Raw genomic sequence first — 23,287 nt, 5'->3', positions numbered from 1 at the left:
TTTGCTGTTCTTGTAGAAATTCCTCCCTTCAAAAAACAAGTATTTAGACATGGCTGCATAGATTTAATCCACAAAAATTATGCATATCTCTGCCCATACCTGGCTGCAACACCGGGTTAAGACATGCTGAGGCCCTAAGCTATGTCAAGTTAAAGAGGCCTCATTGCATTTCCAAAAAAACATGTATTATTCTAACAGAAAGGACAATGAAAAGAGAAATAATAAAGTTATCTATCTATCTATCTATCTATCTATCTATCTATCTATCTATCTATCTATCTATCTATCTATCTATCTATAGGCAAAGAGGCAAGTAAAAACTAGTAATTTGGGGGTATTTTTAGAGACCCCTCATTATCTGAGGCCCGAAGATGTAGTTCACTTAGCTTGTCTCTTGGGGCCGGATATTCTCTTTTTGCATTTTACTCGGAGTCTAATTTTTCCAAGCCTTTCATGGCTGGAAACTGTGACAACAAGATAGACAACTAATCAAGCATCTTCCTTTTCCCTTGGGGTACGGCTACACTAGCTCGTTAGTTCGAGCTAGGTAGGGTAATGAGGGCAAGCAGAGTTGCAAATGAAGCCCAGGATTTAAATATCCCAGGCTTCATTTGCATGTTCCCGGGTGCTGCCATTTTAAAATCCTCCTTAATCTGAACTCCGTGCCCGCGGCTACACGCGGCACGGAGTAGGTAGTTCTAATTAAAGATCCTAATTCCATGAGGAGTAACGGTAGTTCGAATTAGGATCTTTAATTTGAACTACCTAGTCCATGCCGCATGTAGCCGCGGGCACGGAGTTTGGAGTAAGGGGGATTTAAAAATGGTGGCGCCAGGGAACATGCAAATGAAGCCCGGGATATTTAAATCTCGGGCTTCATTTGCAACTCCGCTTGCCCTCATTACCCTACCGAGCTCGAACTAACGAGCTAGTGCAGATGTACCGTTAGATTATCTCTGTCTTCTGCTGTTGATTCCCCCATTGCCTGACTCAGGATAGGAACACAGATGGAATTAACTTCCAATCCCAGGGGGAGAAACAGCAAGACTTGTGTTCACTGCAAATGATGGCAAAGACCTGAAAGCCTGCAGGTTAGCCAGAAAAACCTCTCCAGCTTCTATTTTACCTCATCCAGCATGGCACCTCCATACTCCTTCAGGATGATCTTCATCCACAGACCGGCTGCTGTGGCACAGGAGGGGCTAGCAGACCGCATACCATCCAGTATGGCCTCAATAAAATCTGTGGCTTGTTCAGAGGGAAAGTACTTACTAACCACCTGTGGACAGATCAAAAACAGGAAAGATTGCAATGATAGTCGGCTCCAGTACTTTTAAGAAAGGAGGCCTAAGAGCTGTATTGGAAAATAATGTATTCATCAGCAAATTGCTAATTGGGCTCATATCTGGCAAGGCAGTTGCAATTAAAATTTTCTCTGTAATCTTTCTAGCTACCACATCTCTATTCTACACTAATAATATCAGGTTAGATATTAGGTTGTACAGTTAGCACAACATTGTATGGGACAAACAGGATGTAAATTTCCAGTTTATATACTATTATGTACATGACATCTTTTCACAAAATATAAAAATATGCAAAGAGATGCATGCACACAAATATAGGTTCAGGTAAACACACAAGGTGCCAAGACTGGTTTCTCAGCTTGATGTCCCGCTCACATATTTTCCCCCGGATGGATGGATGGATGGATGGATGGATGGATGGATGGATGTGCGCGCGCACATGCATGGGCATGTTCATGCAACTGTCTGGAATCTGTTTGTTTTTTACATGGCATTCATAGCATATACCTATGAAAAGCATGTTACTGATTACCCATGAATGCCTCACTCCCATAGCTCGCTCCAAGTGTGGAAAGACATCACAAAAGCATAAAACAATCATAGAATCATAGAATACTAGGACTGGAAGGGACCTTGAGAGTTCATCGAGTCCAATCCCCTGCCCTCATGGCAGGATCAAATACTGTCTAGACCATCCCTGATAGACATTTATCTAACCTACTCTTAAATATCTCCAGAAATGGAGATTCCACAACCTCCCTGGGCAATTTATTCCAGTGTTTGACTACCCTGACAATTAGGAACTTTTTCCTAATGTCCAACCTAAATCTCCCTTGCTGCAGTTTAAGCCCATTGCTTCTTGTTCTATCCCCATAGGCCAAGATGAACAAGTTTTCTCCCTCCTCCTTATGGCACCCTTTTAGATATCTGAAAACTGCTATCATGTTCCCCCTCGATCTTCTCTTTTCTAAACTAAACAAACCTAATTCCTTCAGCCTTCCCTCATAGGTCATGTTCTCTAGACCTTTCATCATTCTCGTTGCTCTTCTCTGGACCCTCTCCAATTTCTCCACATCTTTCTTGAAATGCGGTGCTCAGAACTGAACACAATACTCCAATTGAGGCCTAACCAGCGCAGAGTAGAGCGGAAGAATGACTTCTCGTGTCTTGCTCACAACACCCGTTAATGCATCTCATAATTATGTTTGCTTTCTTTGCAACGGCATCACACTGCTGACTCATATTCAACTTGTGGTCCACTATAACCCCTAAATCCCTTTCTGCCGTACTCCTTCCCAGACAGTCGCTTCCCATTCTGTATGTATGAAACTGATTGTTCCTTCCTAAGTGGAGAACTTGGCATTTGTCTTAAACTTCATCCTATTTACCTCAGACCATTTCTCCAATTTGTCCAAGTCATTTTGAATTAGTGACCCTATCCTGCAGATTAGTCGCAACCCCTCCCAGCTTGGTATCATCTGCAAACTTAATAAGCGTACTTTCTATATCAATATCTAAATCGTTGATGAAGATATTGAACAAAGCCGGTTCCAAAACAGACCCCTGTGGAACCCCACTTGTTATGCCTTTCCAGCAGGATTGTGAACCATTAATAACTACTCTCTGAGTATGGTTATCCAGCCAGTTATGCACCCACCTTATAGTAGCCCCATCTAAGTTGTATTTACCTGGTTTATTGATAAGAATATCATGCGAGACTGTATCAAATGCCTTACTAAAGTCTAGGTATACCACATCCACCCCTTCTCCCTTATCCACAAGACTCGTTAGCCTATCAAAGAAAACTATCAGATTGGTTTGACATGATTTGTTCTTTACAAATCCAGGCTGGCTGTTCCCTATCACCTTGCCACTTTCCAAGTGTTTACAGACGATTTCCTTAATTACTTGCTCCATTATCTTCCCAGGCACAGAAGTTAAACTAACTGGTCTGTAGTTTCCTGGGTTGTTCTTATTTCCCTTTTTATAGATGGGCACTAGATTTGCCCTTTTCCAGTCCTCTGGACAAGGGAAAATGAATGGTGCACAGCCACTAGGACAGTCACCTAGTGTTTGTTACCTTAGCCATTTTGGAAGATGCTTGAAACAGAGCCTCAGGGTCTGGAGTTGTTAGTGCCTCACGGAGACAACTCAGCTCCTCCTCTGCTGACCCCAGGTTAGTGCACTGACCTAGGATAGAGAAAAGGAGAAAAAGTATGGCAACATTTAATAAAACTGAACCTCTGATCCATAGATAATCATACAGGAGGATCTATGGGGTATGTTATTACCAGCTGTGTGTGAAATTTTGGCCCCACTAAAGCCAATGACGAAATTCTTCTTGACTTTAACGGAGTCAGAATTTTACCGTCAGGCTATGTCTAGACTACATCCCTTTTTCGGAAAAGGGATGTAAATTAGACGTATCGCAATTGCTAATGAAGCGGGGATTTAAATCTCCCCTGCTTCATTAGCATAAAAATGGCTGCAGCTTTTTTCGGCACGGAGCTTTGCCGGAGAAAAGCGCCAGTCTAGATGCTGATCTTGCGGAAAATTAAGCCTTTTCCGAAAGATCCCTTATCCCTCCGAAAAAGGGATGTAGTCTAGACGTAGCCCCTATGTCTGAAAGTTAACGGTAATGGCATGTGATTCATTGTGATTCATACAGGATTAAACAGGCACTGTATTCTGTGTGGAGCATCTTTCTCTGTATATCTGGTTTCAGTAGCCACTCTGCTCTCAGTATTTAAATCTAATCTCATAGTCAAGCACAACTCATGTAGATTGATCTGAGGTTCTGATTTGGAGGAGAATCCCTCCACTGAACTCTCATTGTAAAAGAGATGGGGCTGACCAAAAGCTTAGGTAGGAAACCCAGGCTCTTCGCTCACTTCTAAATCATGAACTGTCTCTTTAAGGGAAAGCTGTCCTGCTCTGTCATCTCCCTCTCCCCACCCCACTCTGCAGAGCGGGGGCATATGGGCATATGGCGGGGGAGAGAGTGTGTGTGAGACAATGTGTGTGTGTGTGTGTGTGTGTGAGAGAGAGAGAGAGAGAGAGAGTGAGAGGGACATGCTGGCTGCCAGAGAAATCTTAGAAACAGTGCCTCTTTAGATAGGCACTCCGTTACTCACCATACTTCAGACTGGAGCAGCACTATTGTATGTGTCCCTCTCCCCAAACTCTGCTCTGCAGAGATGATGACAGGGGCAAAAGGGTCACCCTGATTTCTGCATGTCTCCCTGCTCCCCTCCCCTCCACACACCACTAGCAGCAGATAGGATGGAGCAAGGTCGGAGAGGGGCAGCTGAACACATGCTGCTGGCATGCTTGCTAATCAGCTGAGCGCTCCAGACAGAAATTCTGGGGAGAAGGGCAGATCTGGCCTGTGTGCTATATTTTGTCCACCCTCTAATATTTGCAGATTATTTATTATTTGTGCAGTTCTCTTCCAGCAATGTACTTACAAGGCCCCAATCGTTCTGTTATATAAGTGTCGCTAACAAGACAGAAAGAATTACAGATGGAAAAAATGGTCATTACAACAATGAAAGAAAGTGAAGAGTTACTTACACCTGCTCATGGTCTCCTCACCTTGTATATTGAGAAGACAGTTGATACAGTCAACCACCCACTGACGCGATGTCGTAAGTGAAGCACAGGTATATGGTGCTAACAGCCCAATCAGCGATCCAAACTGATCAAAAGTTTCCTGAGGCTAATTTTAAAAGAATGAAGAATGAAAGTTCTCCGGCTATACTGGACATTATTTGCCTTCCTTATTGTGAACTCCATTACTGTACCTGGGTACGGCACATTGGAAAACATAATCCTTGTTGTACATGCAAATTGATGGGGTCTAAATTAGCTGTAGCACTCAAGAAAAATCTCAGAGTCATTGTGGATAGTCCTCTAAAAACATCTGTTCAACATGCAGCTGCAGTTAAAAATGCTAATGGTATGTTAGGAACCACTAGGAAAAGGGATGAATAATAATATGATAAATATCATCATGCCACTGTTTCAAATCCATGGTACACCCACACCTTGAATATTGCAAGCAATTGTAGTGCTCCAACTTAAATAAAGTTAGGTTATAATTGGAAAAAGTTCAGAGAAAAGCAACAAAAATGATATGGGATATGGGACAAGTCATACAAGGAGAAGTTAAAAGGACTGGGACCATTCATCTTAGAAAAGAGATGCTTACAGGGGGGTTTGATAGAGCCATATAAGATGATCAGAGATGCATGATATGGGTGTCCCTATATCTCTGACTGCCTGGGGCTGGGACTGGACAACAGGGGAGAGATCACTCAACAATTGCCTTGTTCTGTTTGTTCCCTCTGATGCATATAACACCCACCACTGTCAGAAGACAGGCTACATGAACCATTTGTCTGGGGGATCCAGAATGGCCATTCATGTTTTATGTTCTTATCCGATTAAATAGAAATAGAAATTCAACTTTAACAGCGATAGAAATGTAGCTGTGTTAGTCTGGAGTAGCTGAAGCAAATGCAGGACAATGTAGCACTTTAAAGACTAACAAGATTTATTTATTTATTGATTTATTTTTTAAGATGGTTTAGTAGATGATGAGCTTTCGTGGGCCAGACCCACGTCCTCAGATCAGGAAGTGGGTCTGGCCCACGAAAGCTCATCATCTAATAAACCATCTTGTTAGTCTTTAAAGTGCTACATTGTCCTGCATTTTGCTTCAACTTTAACAGCCTGAGAGTATAGGAATGCATCTATGACACTGACACAGCCAACCTATGTGTGACCACAATAACTTAACAAGCGGCACTGCAATTGTATCAAGACAAGTCACTTCTATGTTATTTCAAAGGGTGTGTCTAGACTACTGAGTTTTGTCGACAAAAGTGGACTTTTGTCGACAAAACTATACCTGCGTCTACACTACCGCTGAGTTCTGTCGACATAACGTCGACAGAACTCAGCAGTTTTGTCGATGCTGGTAAACCTCATTTTACGAGGCATAACACCTTCTGTCGACAGAGTTCTGTCGACAGAAGGTGTTATTGCATGTAGGGTTGTGTCTAGACTACAGGGTTTTGTCGACAAAGCAGCTTGTTTAGTCGACAGAACTGAATGTGTCTAGACGCTCTTTGTCGACAGAAGTTTTGTCGACAGATACTGTCGACAAAACTTCTGTCGACAAAACCCTGTAGTCTAGACGTACCCAAAGAAAAGTCCTAGACTAGCGATCACCAACATTATGCATTTTGGTAATAGATATGAAAGGTAGATGTTATGTATTATTGTCTGTATTTATATCTTGCTAGAAGTTTAACATAACCAAATTAGCTTGTAGATTCCAATTCCTTTTCATGTCTTAATTGCCTTAATTATATGCAACTGTCTTCAGTTAACCTTAAGATCAAAGATAGAAGATAGTACAAGAAAATAGTTTGTACATTGCCTTCAGCTTAACTATCTGTGTTGTAATGGAAGACTACGATCGGCTAATTACTTTATGTGAATGACTATCACCCATTTACCAGTGTATGCGTAGGAAATAGAAAATTAACTTCAAAACAAAGTACGACAGGAGATCTGCATGACCTATTCTTTCTCAGGGAGAGATCCTGCTTTGACAATTTCTGTGAGGAGGCTTGCCAACCGGCTAGAATAGCTATAAAAGACAAGTTATGGGACTGATCTTCTCTCTCCAGTCTGCTTAAACTTTGAACAGGGGACGTGTAAGCCATAGGACATAGATCTTCCAAATAATTATTTGGAATAGTCTGGGAAATGCATGGAAAAACTAACAGCCTTTGCATCTAAACTGGCTTTGGATGTTGACCGGTTAGCATGATTCCAGAGAGACTTTTACAAGCCAGCTGTTTATTCCACCATGGTTGTGATCCTGAACTATGAAAAGTGAAAGTCATTTTAACAACTATCTATCACTTAACCATTTGTAACTCTCTTCTTTTTCCTTTTAACAACAAATCTGATATTCCGTTATTAAGGATTGGCTGATATTTAGGGAAGACCTGTGATTCATATTAACCTAAGGATAAGTGTCTAGTCCTTTGTGATTGGTGATTATATTAGACTTAGTTGTCTAGATGGGAACCAAGGTCTGGAATGCCTAAAGGGTACTATTGTTTGGTATTTTGTTAACCAGAGTAGAAGCTCTTTTCTTACTGGTTTGGTGAATCTAATTATAAAATCACTAGTCTGGGGAACTGCCTGCCCTGTTTCTTACAGTCTGGCCTGAGTGCTGTCACAGCACTATTATGGAAACCTTTCTCTTATGGAAGCAGAGGGATCTTACTCACTTTGAGGCCCCAGCTGCAGGCCTAGTAGAATTTCTCATGCATTCACGTTGAATGTCAGATTTGATAGAAGTTGGGAAGTCAGCTCAAGGAAGAGTAGAACTATACTCACTGTGCTATTAACTATCTCCTGATAGGCAGTTAGCAGCCAGACACTGGCCTGCAAGGCCCTTTCTCTCTCCCACTCCTGCCCTGAACTGAGCCAGGTCTCTAGTAGCTGTTGGCAAAGCAGGAGAATGGACAAAGTTAGTACCAGAAAATCCCTCCCAAACGTTTCTTTTAAATAGGTTTGATTGTCACTAAAATCCCTCTCCAAAGCATTTAACTTCCATATAGCAAAAGATTTATATGTCTCCAAAAAGAGACCCTTGTCTATACAAGTCCCAGGGACCAGATTCACCTCTGGTGTACGTAACTCCATCAAAGCCAAAGGAGTTACATGAGAGATGAGTCTGGCTCTGTGTATGTGAGAGCTTCTGTAGACTGTCTGATGGCAGCTGTCTAGCACATTGCATGCAGTTTGGGGTCCGGTGCTGTGTTCTCTTTCCTGGACAGCTTCTCCCATGCTGAGTGGCAAATGACAGAGAGGAGCATTTCTTTTTATTTAGAGCAGAGAAGTCTCCCCAGCCCAGCTCCTTTTATAACTTTATTTTCATACCAACGTTGCACCTAACTCCCCTCCCCTCAGCTCTTCAAACTATTCTGTTTATGTCTGAAGAGCAGGAAGTCTTTGGTGAATGAGTTTCCATACACAGAGCTTAACTCAATACTAATTCATTCCTTTTACGAGAGGTGATCAGTTCTCACTGGTCCTCTTGAATTTGGTTACTGCGCTGATGATTTTCTTTCCTGTCCATGTAGTGTTAACTATACTGGAAAAACTAGATCTCAGTCCACCACTGGCATAAAATGTCCCCTGCTATGAGATAGATACATAGCATTTACTAGATAGTGGGAAAACACTGGCTGTAGAATCGGTGTCTATTTCTTACAAAGCCTTTCTGAATATTGACCTAGGAGAGCTTTTCCATTGCATTAGGAGTGCACAAATCATAAAATCATGGATTAAGGATGGAAGGGACCTCAGGAGGTCATATAGTCCAACCCCCTGCTCAAAGCAGGGCCAGCCCCAACTAAATTATTCCAGCCATGGCTTTGCCAAGCCTGGCATTAAAAACCTCGAATGATGGAGATTCTTAAGGGAAGAGAATAACAGAAACACCTAACTGGTGGGTCAGAACCCAGGCTTAGGAAAACCCCAGCACAAGGGGACACAAAGAAGATGGAGAGAGGCTGTTCTCAGTAGTGACAGATGACAGAACAAGAAGCAGTGGTCTCAAGTTGTGTGTGGGGGGGTGGATCTTAGGAAAAACGATTTCACGAGGAGGGTGGTGAAGCACTGGAATGGGTTACTGAGGGAGGTGGTGAGATCTCCATCCCTAGAGGTTTTTCAGTCCCAGCTTGACAAAGCCCTGGCTGAGATGATTTAGTTGGAATTGGTTCTGCTTTTAGCAGGGGGTTGGACTCGATGACTTCCTGAATTCTCTTCAAGCCCTATCGTTCTATGATTCTATAAAAGAGTTCCCTGAACTCTTTTCAAAAAAATTTTCAAAAAAGAACATTTCTTCTTTTTATCTCTGAGGAGAGCCACTCAGACTCTGCCCAGTGGAAATAAATATGCAGAACCTAGAGGGAGCCATTCTGTTTGTTCTGATGCCCCAAGCAGCTTGATCATTCTGTGCATAGTGAATGTGAGTCTATCTATAGGCTAAATTCTGTTCTTCCTTACACCAAACTAAATATTGATCAGCTCTACTGATTTCAGTTTAAATAAGAGCAAATGTGGCCTGATGAGAAAGAGTTGCCTCCTACTTTCTTTGAGATGGGTAGGATGAAAAAGAGGCAGTTGGTGAGTACTGCCATAAGCTCCCACTTGGTAGCTAAAGGGCCAGGCAGAGCTAAGATCCTCAACAACTTACTGTAAAGTTAATGTATATCATGGATCCCATCATGGAACTCTGTGTCTGGAGTCCATGACTCTGCCCATAGCTGGAAATACCCATTGAAAAGATTTTGAACTAGTACACATAGAACAGAGAATGACGTGTGCAGCAAACTTTTCCAGGTTCTAGACATCTTGATGTAGGCTGCATAACTTCAGTGTTTTGCTAATAGTTTATGTATGCTTCAGCAGCCACAGGATTGGGCACCATTGTGTTCTTTGGAGAGTCTATTTATAAAAAAGATGTGCTTCCTTATACAAGAGCATTTCACTGAAAGATTGTGTTGTCAGAATTTTCACTGACTTGCCCGAGGTCTAAGTAATGTAGGTCGCACTGTCAGATATAAATATTCAGAATCAGATTCTGGTCTCTGTTACACTTGTGTAAATCCAAACTAATGCCACTGAAGTCAGGGGCATTACCCTGGTTTTACACGAATATCACTGATCAGATTCTAGCTCTAATCCTTCAGTCCAGCTGCATCCTTGAGCATCCAAAGCTCCCACTGAAGTCAAGGGGAACAATCAGCATGCCAGAATGGCAGAACGGAGTCCTAAGTGTTAAGAACTCTCCTTACCAGATTTCTGGTGGACACATCGAACTCTCCGAATACATAGGCGACCATATCCCCTGCTGCACAATTCTCCACACTTCCTGAACTGAGCAGCTTCAGGACAAAATGGAGAGCTGCCATCCTCACCTGCAAGGGTAGAGATTATGCACGAGTTATTATTATCTCTTCTGCATGCAATATGAGACAGGATATGAGAGTCCTTTTGCTTTTTCTTTTATCTCTTTGGAATAGTGGCTGAAGTACAAATGATTAACACATCTGTTATGTAAATTCCTTGCAACACTGGCTACAGAAGTACCATGCAAATGCCAGTTTTCACTTTCAGGTGACACTGTAATTAGGAAAAAGGCAGCATTTTCTCCTATAAATGGAAACAAACTTGTTTGTCTTAGTGTCTGGCTGAACAAGAAGTAGGTCTGAATGGACTTGTAGACTCTAAAGTTTTACATTCTTTCATTACAGTTAACAAAAAATATCTACATTTGTAAGTTGCATTTTCACGCTAAAGAGATTGCTCTACATCACTTCTATGAGATGAATTGAAAAATATTATTTCTTTTGTCATTTTTACAATGCAAATGTTTGTTATAAAAATAATATAAAGTGCATAGTACACACTTGTCATTGTGTTGTAATTGAAATCAATATATTTGAAAATGTAAAAAACCACAAAAATATGTAATAAATTTCAATTTTTAATCGCATTAATTTTTAGTTAACTGTGATTAATTGAAACCCTATTAATAATCTCAGCCTAAAAATGTGTCTCGTTGCCAGACTCTCCACTGAGTGAAATACTTCCCAGATATTAACAGCAATACCACTATTCCACACACAATCTTACCTTAGCACTCTGATCACTGAGAGCAGATTTCACTGCCTTCACAATCAGAAACTTTCTAACTCTTGTCTCAGGCACTGAAAGATAAGGAGAAGTGTGCAATATAGTATATCTTTGTTCCAAACACTCATGCTCCACATTAGAATGTGTCCTGTGCCCTATTTAAGAGTACTACCAAGCTTCACTCATATACAGAATCAGCGGGGAAAATATAGGACCAGACTCTGATCTCAGTTACACCAGTCTAAGTCTGAAGTATTTCCACTTCTGTAAATAGCACCATCATACTATCCTGATGGAAATATTGTGAGAGAGTTAGACAAATGGAGGTCAGTGAAGTTAGTCTGTGTTTACCACCAGTATAGCAGAATTCGGGATCTATTCTAGAGTGTCTAATACTTATTCAGTCAGGAGTACTATTTTGTTTTTATCTCATTATTATTAACATGCATCCGCCACAAGATTACATTTGTATTTGTACCTTGAAAATATTTTAGGCTACATTCAGCACTTAATTAACCCTGTTGATTTCTGTGTGACCACATGGGAGTAACTTAGAGCAGCACTGGGTCCCTTTAGTGAATTTCCAACCCTCTGGTGAGCATGCATCTAAAAGGGTGTCGCAAGGAGAAGGGAGAAAAATTGTTCTCTTTGGCCTCTGATGATAGGACAAGAAACAATGGGCTTAAATTGCAGCAAGGGAGGTTTAGGTTGGACATTAGGAAAAACGTCCCAACTGTTAGGTTGGTTAAACACTGTGAAAAATTGCCCAGGGAAGTTGTGGAATCTCCACCACTGGAGATATTTAAGAGCAGATTGGATAGACACCTATCAGGGATGATCTAGACAGTGCTTGGTCCTGCCATGAGGGCAGGGGACTGGACTTGATGACCTCTCAAGGTCCCTTCCAGTTCTAATAATCTATGACTATATGACTCTATGTGTTGCAGCAGGGGCAGATGACCGTTTTGCGGGGCCCCGGGCAGCATAATTCCGCGGGGCCCCCCTTTGCCACGGCGCATGCACAGTGACGCCATGCTCATGCGCGGTGGCACCACGGCGCGTGCGCGGGGCTTTTTGAAGCGCGGGACCCGGGGCGGCCACCCCGCTCGCCCTGCCCTATATCCGCCCCTGTGTTACAGATCCTCTGTGCCCCATTTGCAGAGATGATGAGTATGTTATAGCCCTACCATGCCTGCAAAGCCTTGGTTCTTTAGATCAACCTATAGCAGCTCATGCTTTTAGCTCTGGATGTCCCCAACTCAACCCCCAGCACGATGGCGATGATCGCAGCAGTCACAGTTACTCCTGTGTTACTTACAGTCAGCACCAATAATAGCTGTGAGCAGATTCAGGGTTGCCACACGAACAGTCTCATTCTCAATCTTCAGCTGCGAGTGCAGAAATGCTATGAGGTCATCAGGAGAAGAACGGGCTGCAAAGGAAGAAATCACATCCTCACTAACAACTGAAAGCTCATTCTTACCACACCTACAAAAGAAGGAAGTTACAAGGACACTACTGTGTAATTTGGAGTCTCTTCCCCTACCTAGCAGTAGGATACAATAGCACAGCTCCATTTGATTTTCCATGATGAGCTGCTGAGTTGGAGAACAGATCTGTGGGAAGAAGAGAAGTGATCAAAGGAAAACTAATCAGAACAAGCAACTGAAAAGAAGAGGCTCAATTAATTTCTAAGCACTCACTTCCTACCTTTCCAAATAGAGCTCTGAACCCAAAAGAAATGGTACTGACTGCACAACAAGAATCAGAAACAATGACCGAGACACTGGATAACAGAAGTTCATGCTTTCAAAGTGTTTTTAGCAGCAGAGCTAATTGAATCAAGACTTGACCCTTGGTAACTGGTTCAAATGGTTAATTATTCCACCATAAAAATGTCGGCCTTATTTGCAGTCTGAATTTGTCCAGCTTCATTTTCTAGTTATTGGCTCACGTTATGCCTTTCTCTGCTAGATTATTACATATGTTTCCCCACATAGATATTATAGACTGCAATTAAGTCACCCTGTCACAGGATAGGTCCTCCCCATTTGGATGGGATCAGTTTTTACTATCTAACTCTAACTCCCTCTAATAACTGGCTTATGCTAAAATTGCTTTACAAACTGAGCTGGATTTTAGCTAATAAAATGAGACCACTATCTGCTTATTCTTAAGCCAGCAGAAACCAATAAGGCATGAGAAGGTCTCCAGGCTCTTCACTAGCATTCAAAAGATGTTTATTCTTAATATGCTTCAGATCTGCTGTGCTTAAGCTCAAGTGATACAAGAACAAGTTCCCCTCACCCGGTCGTGCAGAGCACTGCAGATGGCTTGAAATTTCCCTTCAGGTAGAAGGATCTTATATTCACCAGAGACTTCCAAGAGCTGCCTCAGACTCTACAAGAGAGGGTGAAAGTTAGAAGGTGGGCATACAAAGGAGCAATATGCAATGACTGAAGCAGGTTCATGGAATTCATAGATTCCAAGGCCAAAAGGGATGATTGTCATCAACTAGTCAGGCCTTCTGTATGACACAGGCCTTAGAAATTGCCAAAATAATTCCTAAAGCAGAACTTTCAGAAAAAAATCCAATCTTGATTTTAAAATGATCCCCTTGACTCTTGGTAAATGGTTTGAATGGCTAATATCCCACCACTGAAAAGGTAGACCTTATTTCCCATCTGAATGTCTCCTGTTTCAGTTTGTAGCCACTGGATCATGTCATGCCTTTCTCTGCTAGGTCATTACATATATTTCCCCATGCAGATATTATAGACTGTAAGTAAGTCACCTGTCACAGGGTAGGTCCACCCTGTTTGGATGGTATCAGGTTGTGGAGGAGTTAAAGAACTAAGGCAGCCCAAGTGACCTAGTCTCCCCAACCACCATAGCAGGCCTGGTTCTTAGAGCAGCATTGCCTAATAGTCAGGGTCAGTGCAGCAGCCCTTTAATGAGGCTCTTCAGCTCAACGACCCAAGCCCTTCTAGGTACGACCGTGCAACCTAGTGCTCAACCACCCTTTGGGGCAAACCAGTGTTGCCTAGTGGCCAGCCCTTCTCCACCAGGCTCTACCTACTCCACAGGGTCCCAGCCCAGGGCCTTGTCTTGCAGCTCAATGGGGTTTCTTCCAAAACATGCAGAGTCAAAGACTAATACCTCAACTCAATAATGCTTAGTTCACATAGATTGCTTCCCACCATTCTTCTGCAGCAGGTCATCTCAGTAACTCCGTGGTCTCTCCTCCATCTGTGGCATTGGATGGTTGTGGGGGGGTCAACTGGAACCACAGGCTGGCTGGTTTCTGCATCCTAGGGCACTGGCAGTCCCTCCACAAAAGCCTGCAAAGCACCTCTGCTCCCTTCAGCTGTCAGCCTAGACAGAACTGAGCTGCTCCCTTTTATATCCTGGTTCCAGTTGGAGCATTCCCAGCAAGTATGAAGGGGCATAGCCCACAGATCATGATTAGCCCCCGCTGAACCATGCATGGGGGGTATCCTCTGTCACAAACACTCCCCCTTAAGAGGGTGTCCATTGGTGGACCTTCCTCTTCATCGTCTCCTTCCACTTGGGAGAAGTCTGTGTTTGCATGAGCCTTCCCTGGCCCAGCGTAACATACAGAAGTCATAGGGTTGGAGCGGGAAGTACTACCTCATGATTCAGGCACTGGTGTCCTTCATGTTATTAATCCATCTGAGGGGTGCATGGTTGGTGACCAGTTGAAAGGGCTTCCCCAGTACAGAATATCCCAGGGTATGTCTACACTACAGCGCTAATTCGAACTAACTTAGTTCGAATTAGTTAATTCGAACTAAGCTAATTCGAACTAATGCATCCAGACTAAAAAAACTAGTTCGAATTAGCGTTTTGCTAATTCGAACTAGCATGTCCACATTAAGTGGACCCTGAACCGGGCTTAAGGATAGCCGGAAGCAGTGCCGGCAGGGCATCAGATGAGGACTTAGAGCGTGGAGCTGCTGCCTCAGGCTAGCCGAGGGCTGTGCTTAAAGGGACCCGACCCCCACCCCGGACAGACAGTTCTCAGGGGTGCCCCTCTTGCAAAGCAGTCCTGGCTTGGAGTGCTCTGAGTGCCCACACTGGGCACATCACAGCACTCGGCCATCAGCCTGGCTGTACTTGCCGCAGGCTGCCATCTGGGGAGAAGGAGCAATTGGGGGGCTGCAGGAGAGCTTCCACCCCCAGAAGCACGCAGAGCCAGCCCAGTCCTCCCCATCGGGGGCTCGTACCCCATTCCTCCGTCACCTCCTTCCACTTACCCTTCCCTAGCCCCCCTTCCTGATGTACAAAATAAAGAAAACGTGTGGTCAAAAATAGAATCTCTCTTTATTGAACAAAACTCGGGGAGACTGGGAAAAGGAGGTGGGAGAGGGGAAGAGAGAGGGTGGGAGAGGGGAGGGCAACTACAATGATCAGAGGTTTGGAACAGGTCCCATATAAAGAGAGGCTAAAGAGACTGGGACTTCTCAGCTTAGAAAAGAGGAGACTGAGGGGGGATAGGATAGAAGTCCATAAAAGCATGAGTGGGGTGGAGAGGGTGCATTAAGAAAAGTTCTCCATTAGTCCCCATAATAGAAGGACTAGAGGACACCAAAGGAAAAGGATGGGTAGCAGGCTTCAAACTACTAACAGAAAGGTGCTCTTCACAAAGCAAAGATTCAACCTGTGGAACTCCTTGCTGCAGGAGGTTGTGACGGCTAGAACTAGAACAGAGTTTAAAGAGAAGTGAGATAAAGTGATGGAGGTTGGGTCCATGGAGTGGTATTAGCCAGGGGGTAGGAGTGGTGTCCTTGCCCAAAGTTTGTGGAAGACTGGAGAGGGATGGCACGAGACAAATGGCTTGATCACTGTCTTCGGTCCACCCCCTCCAGGGTCCCTAGGGTTGGCCACTGTCGGCAGACAGGCTACTGGGCTAGATGGACCTTTGGTATGACCCAATACGCCCATTGTAAGCTCAGGGCTCAGGGTTGGGGGTCTCAGTGGACCACCTTCATTTTCATGCACACCTGCTACTAGGTGGCCAGGCTGGCAGCTCTCCTGCCTTAGACGGCCACTTTCCTGTGCCTAGTGCGGAGGTCGTGGATGAGGTCCATGATGTCCGCACTAAACCAGGCGGGTGCGGTCCTGGGCAGGCTCCCGAGAGCCGCCAGCCTGGTCCCGGGAAGAGGGGGATGGCTGGGTGGCAGCGGGTGGCTGGCTCGAGCCGTGCCAGGTGCAGGGTCTGTTAGCTGGGTGCTGGCCAGCCTGTGCCCCTTTAAGAGGTCCGGGGCCGGAAGGGGGGCAGACGAGTTTCCCTGGTGTTGGCCAGAGTGGCCACCAGGGAAAGCTGGGGAGGGCTAGCCTCCCACTAGTTTGAATTAAGGGGCTACACACCCCTTAATTCGAACTAGTAAGTTCGAACTAGGCTTAGTCCTCGTTCAATGAGGTTTACCTAGTTCGAACTAAGCACACCGCTAGTTCGAATTAAGTTCGAACTAGCGGAGCGCTAGTGTAGCACCGATCAAAGTTAATTCGAACTAACATCCGTTAGTTCGAATTAACTTTGTAGTGTAGACATACCCCCAGGGTGTAGATCACCCACTTGATGGCCAGGGCCTCCCTTGCTATAGTAGGGCGGCAGGTCTCTCAGGAGAACAGCTTGCAGCTGAGATAAAGGATCTGGTGCTCCTTCCCACCTATTTCTTGAGATAGTACCACTCCTGGTCCTACCTCCGAGACCTCCATTTGAAGGATAGAAGGCTTTGTGAAGTTGGATGGGATAGGACCAGCTCTTGGTTCAGCTGTTTTCACAGGGCCTGGAAGGCTTCCTCACAGTCTTCTGATTACTGGACTTTCTGTGATTGGGTGTTCTTCATCAGGTCCAATAATAGGGTGCCCAGTGTGATGAAGTTGAGTACTAAGCAGCCACTGTGTCTGAAGTATTGTGGCACCTGTTTCTTTGTCAGGGAGGTGGGGCAGTCACACAAGCCTTAGACCTTATTTATCAAGGAGCTATAGTTTTCCCCTTCCTACTGTGTTCACTAAGATGGCACTTGGCTGGATTCACAGTGAGTCCTGCATCTATTGGGGCTTACAATACCTTGCTAAGATGTCAGAGGTGTTTCCCCCAGCTGGTGCTGTGGATGACAATATTCTTAATGCACACGGCTGTATATTGCATATATGTTTGCAATATTTGGTTCATGAGCTGCTGAAAAGTGGCTGAGGCTCTGTGCAGCCCAATGGCATCCTGCTGAATTGCTATAAGCCAAGCAGGGTGTGAAAGGCACTCTTCTCACAGGAAGCCGGTATCAGGGGTATCTACCAATATCTGTTGGTCAGTTCTAGTGTGGAAATGAACTTTGCATTTCCCACTGTATTCCTCCTTGAGATTTCCCCATGTATGCATCCCAGTATCACTTCAGCTTTTTTGGCCACAGCATCGCATTTGTAGGTCATGTTCAGCTGAGTATTCACCAAGTTTCCCAAAATATTTTTCAGAGTTACTGTTTCTCAGGAAGCATCCCTCAACATGTATGTATCACCTACATTGTTTTGTTCCTAGATGCATCTATTTACATTCAGCCATATTTAAATGCACATTTATTGTTAGCACCCAGTTTACCAAATGATCTATATCACTCTGAATCAGTGAGTTGTCCTTTCCATTATTTACCACTCCCCAATGTTTATTTCATCTGCCAATTTTATCAATGATGATTTTATGTTCTCTTCCAGGCTATTGATAATGAGATGACAGTCTAACTCCTTCCTGTACCTACACACTTTTCTTCTTTGCTGCTTGAAGCTTCCAGGATATCTCTGATGAAATCTACATATTTTACTACATTTAGGCTCTTGTGTAGTCCTTTGATACTTTTAGTCAAGTCCATGAGACATTGATTCCCTCAAAGTCACGGGCATTCCAATCCCAAAAGCAACCACATATTCTGGACCAGAAAGCCAACATAGATTGGGAGTAAACCATGGAGGAAGTGGGGAGGGGGGAAGGGCAGCAGGGTTGTGGCCCTGGATTTGCTGCTTGGCTTGTACTGAGCCAGCTCACAGAGACTGAGCATGCTCAATCATACTACTGAAGCCAACTGCCCTCACTCCATCCTCTCACTATCAGCAGACAAGAGTTACCTTGGTCATGTGATACTGAGGGTAGATGAAATAAGAGAGACAAGGTGGGTGAAATAATATCTTTAATTATATTATCTCACCCACCTTGTCTCTCTAATGTCCTTGAACCAACACAGCTACAACAGCCCTGTACAGAACGGTAGATGAAATAGACAGTGATTTTATATCTATCTAGTTATAGAATCTAAAGCAATGCAATTCAGGCCTTCTTAGTATTAATTTTCAGCTACTGGCAGTTTACTTAATACTGCCCAGAGACAACACACAGCAGCCCCTGCTCTGAGGAGTTTATTTATAATCTAAAAGAGAGACACAGAGTTGATAGGATGTTCCAGTAAATCACAAGGAGGGAGTATCTTATGGGGGAGGGGGAAGGGAACAGGTGTTTTGTTTCTTACCTCCTTATCAACTCCAGAAACAGAAGATACTTTTCATGAGAGGCTTTTACCTACAAAACTTGTCACCTGGGTCACCATGTCTATAAAATCAAGACTTGTGTGTTTATCTATTATCTAACAAGTCACTATGTAGACCAGGAAACGCCACTGGTAGCAGCTAGTGCAGTTCACCTATGCGCACACATTGATAGTTATTTTAATAAGTATCTCACCTTGGTGACATGAAAAACATTAACATCCTCTTTATATTGCTCAAGGAGCCATGGGATCTGTTCGAACACCTTATCTTGATGCTCTTCTTTATGCAGGAGGAGGCTCATCATAGTACCAAGGGCTTTGATAATGGCCTGCATGAGCTACATAGAGACACAGAATTTAAGTTCCTACAAATTCATTCAATATCATGCAATGGGCCCATCTTTTCTACTTCTGATGAGTGCCATTTCCCTTTTCCACTGTTGAAAAAGCCCTATCTCAATATTTCCTGGTAAAGAGTTAAGACTCATGCATGGCTTCGTCTACACTGGCATGATTTTCCGAAAATGCTTTTAACAGAAAAGTTTTCCGTTAAAAGCATTTTCGGAAAAGCACGTCTAGATTGGCAGGATGCTTTTCCGCAAAAGCACTTTTTGCGGAAAAGCGTCCGTGGCCAATCTAGACACGCTTTTCCGCAAAAAAGCCCCAATTGCCATTTTCGCGATCGGGGCTTTTTTGCAGAAAACACTACTGTGCTGTCTACACTGGCCCTTTTGCGCAAAAGTCTTTCGGAAAAGGACTTTTGCCTGAACGGGAGCAGCATAGTATTTCCGGAAAAGCATTGACGATCTTACATGAGATCGTCAGTGCTTTTCCGGAAATTCAAGCAGCCAGTGTAGACAGCTGGCAAGTTTTTCCAGTCTAGACACAGCTATGGTGTTGGTTTCAGAATTATATTCTACTGCACCTCACAACTTTCCCAAGTGGGATATTTCCCCAGATTAGTATGCACACTAAACCAACTCATTCCTGCTGTAACTCTACTGGAACTGAATAGACATCTGCCAGGAATGAATTTAGCCCATTCTCCTATATTCATCTGCATGTCAGGTGACAAAACTGGAATCTATGTACACTATGTACAGACAGAATTTCCATGAGATTGTGACATTATAATCTTTTTTAAATGTTTTACATCATACTCCGTTCTATCCCAAAGAACCTGCCATTGAACTCCATCATCACAAAGAGTGCCATACACAGAGAATTTAACAATACAATTTCTCATAAAGGTTTAGAAAGCCTACAATTCTCACCTCCAAATCTTCACATGTGGTCCATTTGCTTGTCACATGACGATAGAGGGGAAGAATTTCATCACAGAATTGAGATTTACCCATTTTGGGAAATGGCCACCTTTCCCAGTTACTAAAATATACATTTACTGCCCTTGACCATTTTTCCAGAACTGCATGGAAGGAAAAAGGACAGGCAATATGAAAAGGATGCACTAGTAATAAGGATACGTTGTTTTATCAGTGAAGACACCCAGGCTTGTAGTTTATTACAATTCCATGCCCAATTCAGGAACAGCTGATGAAATCCAATAACAGTTTTGAATGATTTCTCTTCCCTCCTTTCCGTTTCTTGTTTCTCAAAAGGCTTTCTTCTCTTTTGTCTCTCTCCATCTCTTTTTAATTCCCATCATTTGAAAACATATTTTTTTCTCCCTTGTTACCTCTTAATTAGAGATGATTGTAAAGGTAGTTGAAATTAAATTAAAAGTGTTTACTCTTGTTTTTTTTCAAAATTTCAAATTACAAAGATCATTCACATGTTTCAAAAATCAACAAATTTCAGCCACCTTTTTAGCTGCACAAAAACACTGAACACATCCTGATTAAAACTGTCATTGACATTTTTTCAGTTTAATATTCCATCAACTTGGAAAAAAATATGAAAAATGTAATAAAAAAACAAAATATTTTGACCAGCTGTTTTCTGAATGATTCATGTCCTCTGCAGTTATTGCTTATTTAGCCCTAAAACTGTATGATTTCCTGTTGGGTTACAGTTTGTCTGAAAGATGTTCAGTGCCCCTAACTCCTATTAGCTATACTGAGATTTGACAGCATTTTGCCCTAAAATTAGATGCACCCGCTGCCCTTGAAAGGAAAATTAAGGCTCAATCCTATGTTCTATGAAGCTGATGGCAAAATTCCCATTGATCTCAAAGGTGCAGGATTAATCCTTTAGGCCTGATCTACACTAAAGGGGAAAGTTGACTTAAGGTACGCAACTCCAGCTATGTTAATTATGTAGCTGGAGTTGACGTATCTTAAATCGTGTTTTCAGACTGTCCACACAGTGGAAGGTTGACAGGAGTGTTATTCCTCATGAGAAGCAGGACTACCGGTGCCAACGGGAGCACCCACTCAGTTCGAATTAGTGGGTCTTCACTAGACCTGCTAATTTGGACCCTGGTGATCAACTACAGCAGCATTGATCTTCTGCATAGTGTAGACGTGGCCTTACTTGAGCATCAACTAAAAAGCAAAGGAAGAGAGAAGTGGAGAAGACCAGAGGACAGAGAAAGAGGGTGAAAGGAGATGATAATTAAGCAACTAAAGAGGAGGAATGGGTGGAGGGGTGGAAAACGGGAAATTTTTAAATGTAATTCAGTCTGTTGCCTGCACATTCTCCCCCAGGAGTTTCCTGGCACATGGGCAGCATCAGCTTTTGTTTATTTTTAAAATAGCCACAAGTCATAAAGGGCCTGAACTTACAAATGCTCAGCACCTCCAGCAAAGTAAGGAGCACTCTCAACTCCACTGAGTGCCACAGGAGCATGAGGACTCAGCCCCTGGTACAATCCAGTTCAGAGCCTGTTTGTAACGATCAGTCACTTAACTCTGTACCAAGGCCCCTAAATATCCATTTTGGACATCTGCAATAAGTGCTGGCACTTACCACCACAAAATGCTTGCCTCAGCCTGCTCTCGTCGTCTAACATCCGCATGGAGCTCATGCCGTACAGGGTCATTCCCACAAAAGGAATGCACTTGAGTGCTGAAAAGAAGGACCAGAAGAAAAGGAAGAGAGACAATTGACTGTTATCTGCCTTCTTACTATCGCATTTAGAAACACCGCTGGGTCGGATGCTATGGGCTCCTAGGTCATTTTGTGCTGCGTACACAAATGATAAGGCAGAAGTAAAAAATCAGTGGGGGATTTACCCTGAGGAGGAGCATTCTCCACCAATGTGCAGCTGTGCCAGATGCCCAATCCTCTCCCAGAGTAGGAGAGAGAGCACTGGGGAGGGATGAGAAATGGAATGGAGAAGAGCTCCACTAGACCTGATTTTCCTCAATCCTGTCCTTTAAGAACTTCAAATGGGGCATAAGAGCTTGCACCTTGGTGTGGATAGCTCATGGTCTAGCAACTGGAACCAGCCACAGCAGTTCATCTCATGCCCCCCAAATAGCACTCTGTGTAGCTGTACAGAGTGTGAACCTCTGTCCTTAAATGGAAGACAATAACTTTGAAACAAAAGATGGAAGTTGACATACGATAAGCTGATGATAGGTTGCCCAGCGTAATCAAAGTGAACACGTCAGACAGCTTCAGTGGATTCAGATGACATTGAAGCTCATACATCACCTCACTGAAATAGCAGCGTGCCAGAGCCACTAATGTGTTGCTCGCTGCCACTTTTAGTTCATTTGTTGCGTCCTTAAAAAATACAAAAAGAGAGAGACTGAAGTGATTAAAGCCAACTACACCAGCCAATGCTGCTCAAATGAATCAAGTTCTTATTTCTGTTTTCCACCCAACTTTCTGAGAACAGAATCATGAGTCATAAATAATCATTGAATCGTTTGCCTAAACACTTGTCAGCCTTTCAGTTGTTTGCAAGCTGCTTAGACTATTCGCTATTAGCTATTTGTGGTGGATGATTGGCTATCATAGTGACATGATATTTTTCCCTCAGAGGAGGTGGGCAGCTTCAAGATATTCAGAGAATTTTCCTGAATAAACTATACCCTAAATCCAAATACTGCTTCTTTTGGAAACAGCTCCGATTCTGTTTAAAGGTTTCATCCTGCTGCTTAACACCATAGTATCAGAGCACCTTCCACACAAAATCAGTATCAATAATGAAATCCCTAGGAGACTTCACAAAATACTTGCTTGTTAAGAAGCGGTAGGCCTCTCTGCATCTGATATATGTCACAATATCCTGACCTTACAAAGCACTTAAGCACACGTGTAACTTGAACAAGATGAAACTAGTCACATGCTGCTTAGGACCTGGGATTTCTGGAGGACGGTGTGGGGATCTGTGGGCCCCTAGCAGTCATTAATCCTGGAGTTTCAGTATATAGTTTACAAACAATGTTTTAATTAGTTTAAGCTTTCATTCCTGTCATTAGCATATAGGGAAAACTAACTTACCTGAGTATCAGAGGGGTAGCCGTGTTAGTCTGAATCTGCAAAAGCAGTGAAGTGGGTCTTTGACCACAAAAGCTTATGCTCCAACACTTCCGTTAATCTAACTTACCTGAGTCTCTCTCATGTGCTTTGAGGCAAGTGTTATTATTTTGCTCAGTAGCCTTCTCTCTAGGACCTGGGCATCCTGCTGTAATACTTTCTCCAGGATACAGTAAATGTCTACTCTGTTTTTCTGGGGACAAAACATAAAAGAACAATTGGGGAAAATGTTTCCTTGATGAC

The 23,287-nt window shown here is 43.3% G+C and overlaps 1 protein-coding gene across 1 annotated transcript; it reads right to left on the bottom strand.

Moving 5' to 3' along the window:
* Positions 1 to 7,652: 7,652 nt before the first annotated feature.
* Positions 7,653 to 19,020, bottom strand: LOC149523250 (maestro heat-like repeat-containing protein family member 2B). The gene is made up of 5 exons (XM_089770407.1): positions 19,005 to 19,020; positions 12,355 to 12,468; positions 11,037 to 11,110; positions 10,196 to 10,318; positions 7,653 to 7,832 (listed from the first exon to the last, which is right to left on the bottom strand). The coding sequence occupies exons 1-5, from the start codon at positions 19,018 to 19,020 to the stop codon at positions 7,653 to 7,655; spliced, it is 507 nt and encodes a 168-aa protein (XP_089626533.1).
* Positions 19,021 to 23,287: the final 4,267 nt, after the last annotated feature.

Source organism: Pelodiscus sinensis, chromosome 18 (genome assembly GCF_052426305.1).
Source record: "Pelodiscus sinensis isolate ZL-2025 chromosome 18, ASM5242630v1, whole genome shotgun sequence".
Taxonomy (NCBI): Eukaryota; Metazoa; Chordata; order Testudines; family Trionychidae; genus Pelodiscus; species Pelodiscus sinensis.
This window is presented reverse-complemented; position numbering and strand designations above follow the sequence as displayed.

Coding starts and splice junctions, on each gene's coding strand:
- LOC149523250 (XM_089770407.1), bottom strand. Junction 10,319..11,036: donor TCAGTGATCAGAGTGCTAAG/GTAAGATTGTGT, acceptor CTACCCTTGCAG/GTGAGGATGGCAGCTCTCCA. Junction 7,833..10,195: donor ATGTGTCCACCAGAAATCTG/GTAAGGAGAGTT, acceptor CTTTGCCAACAG/CTACTAGAGACCTGGCTCAG.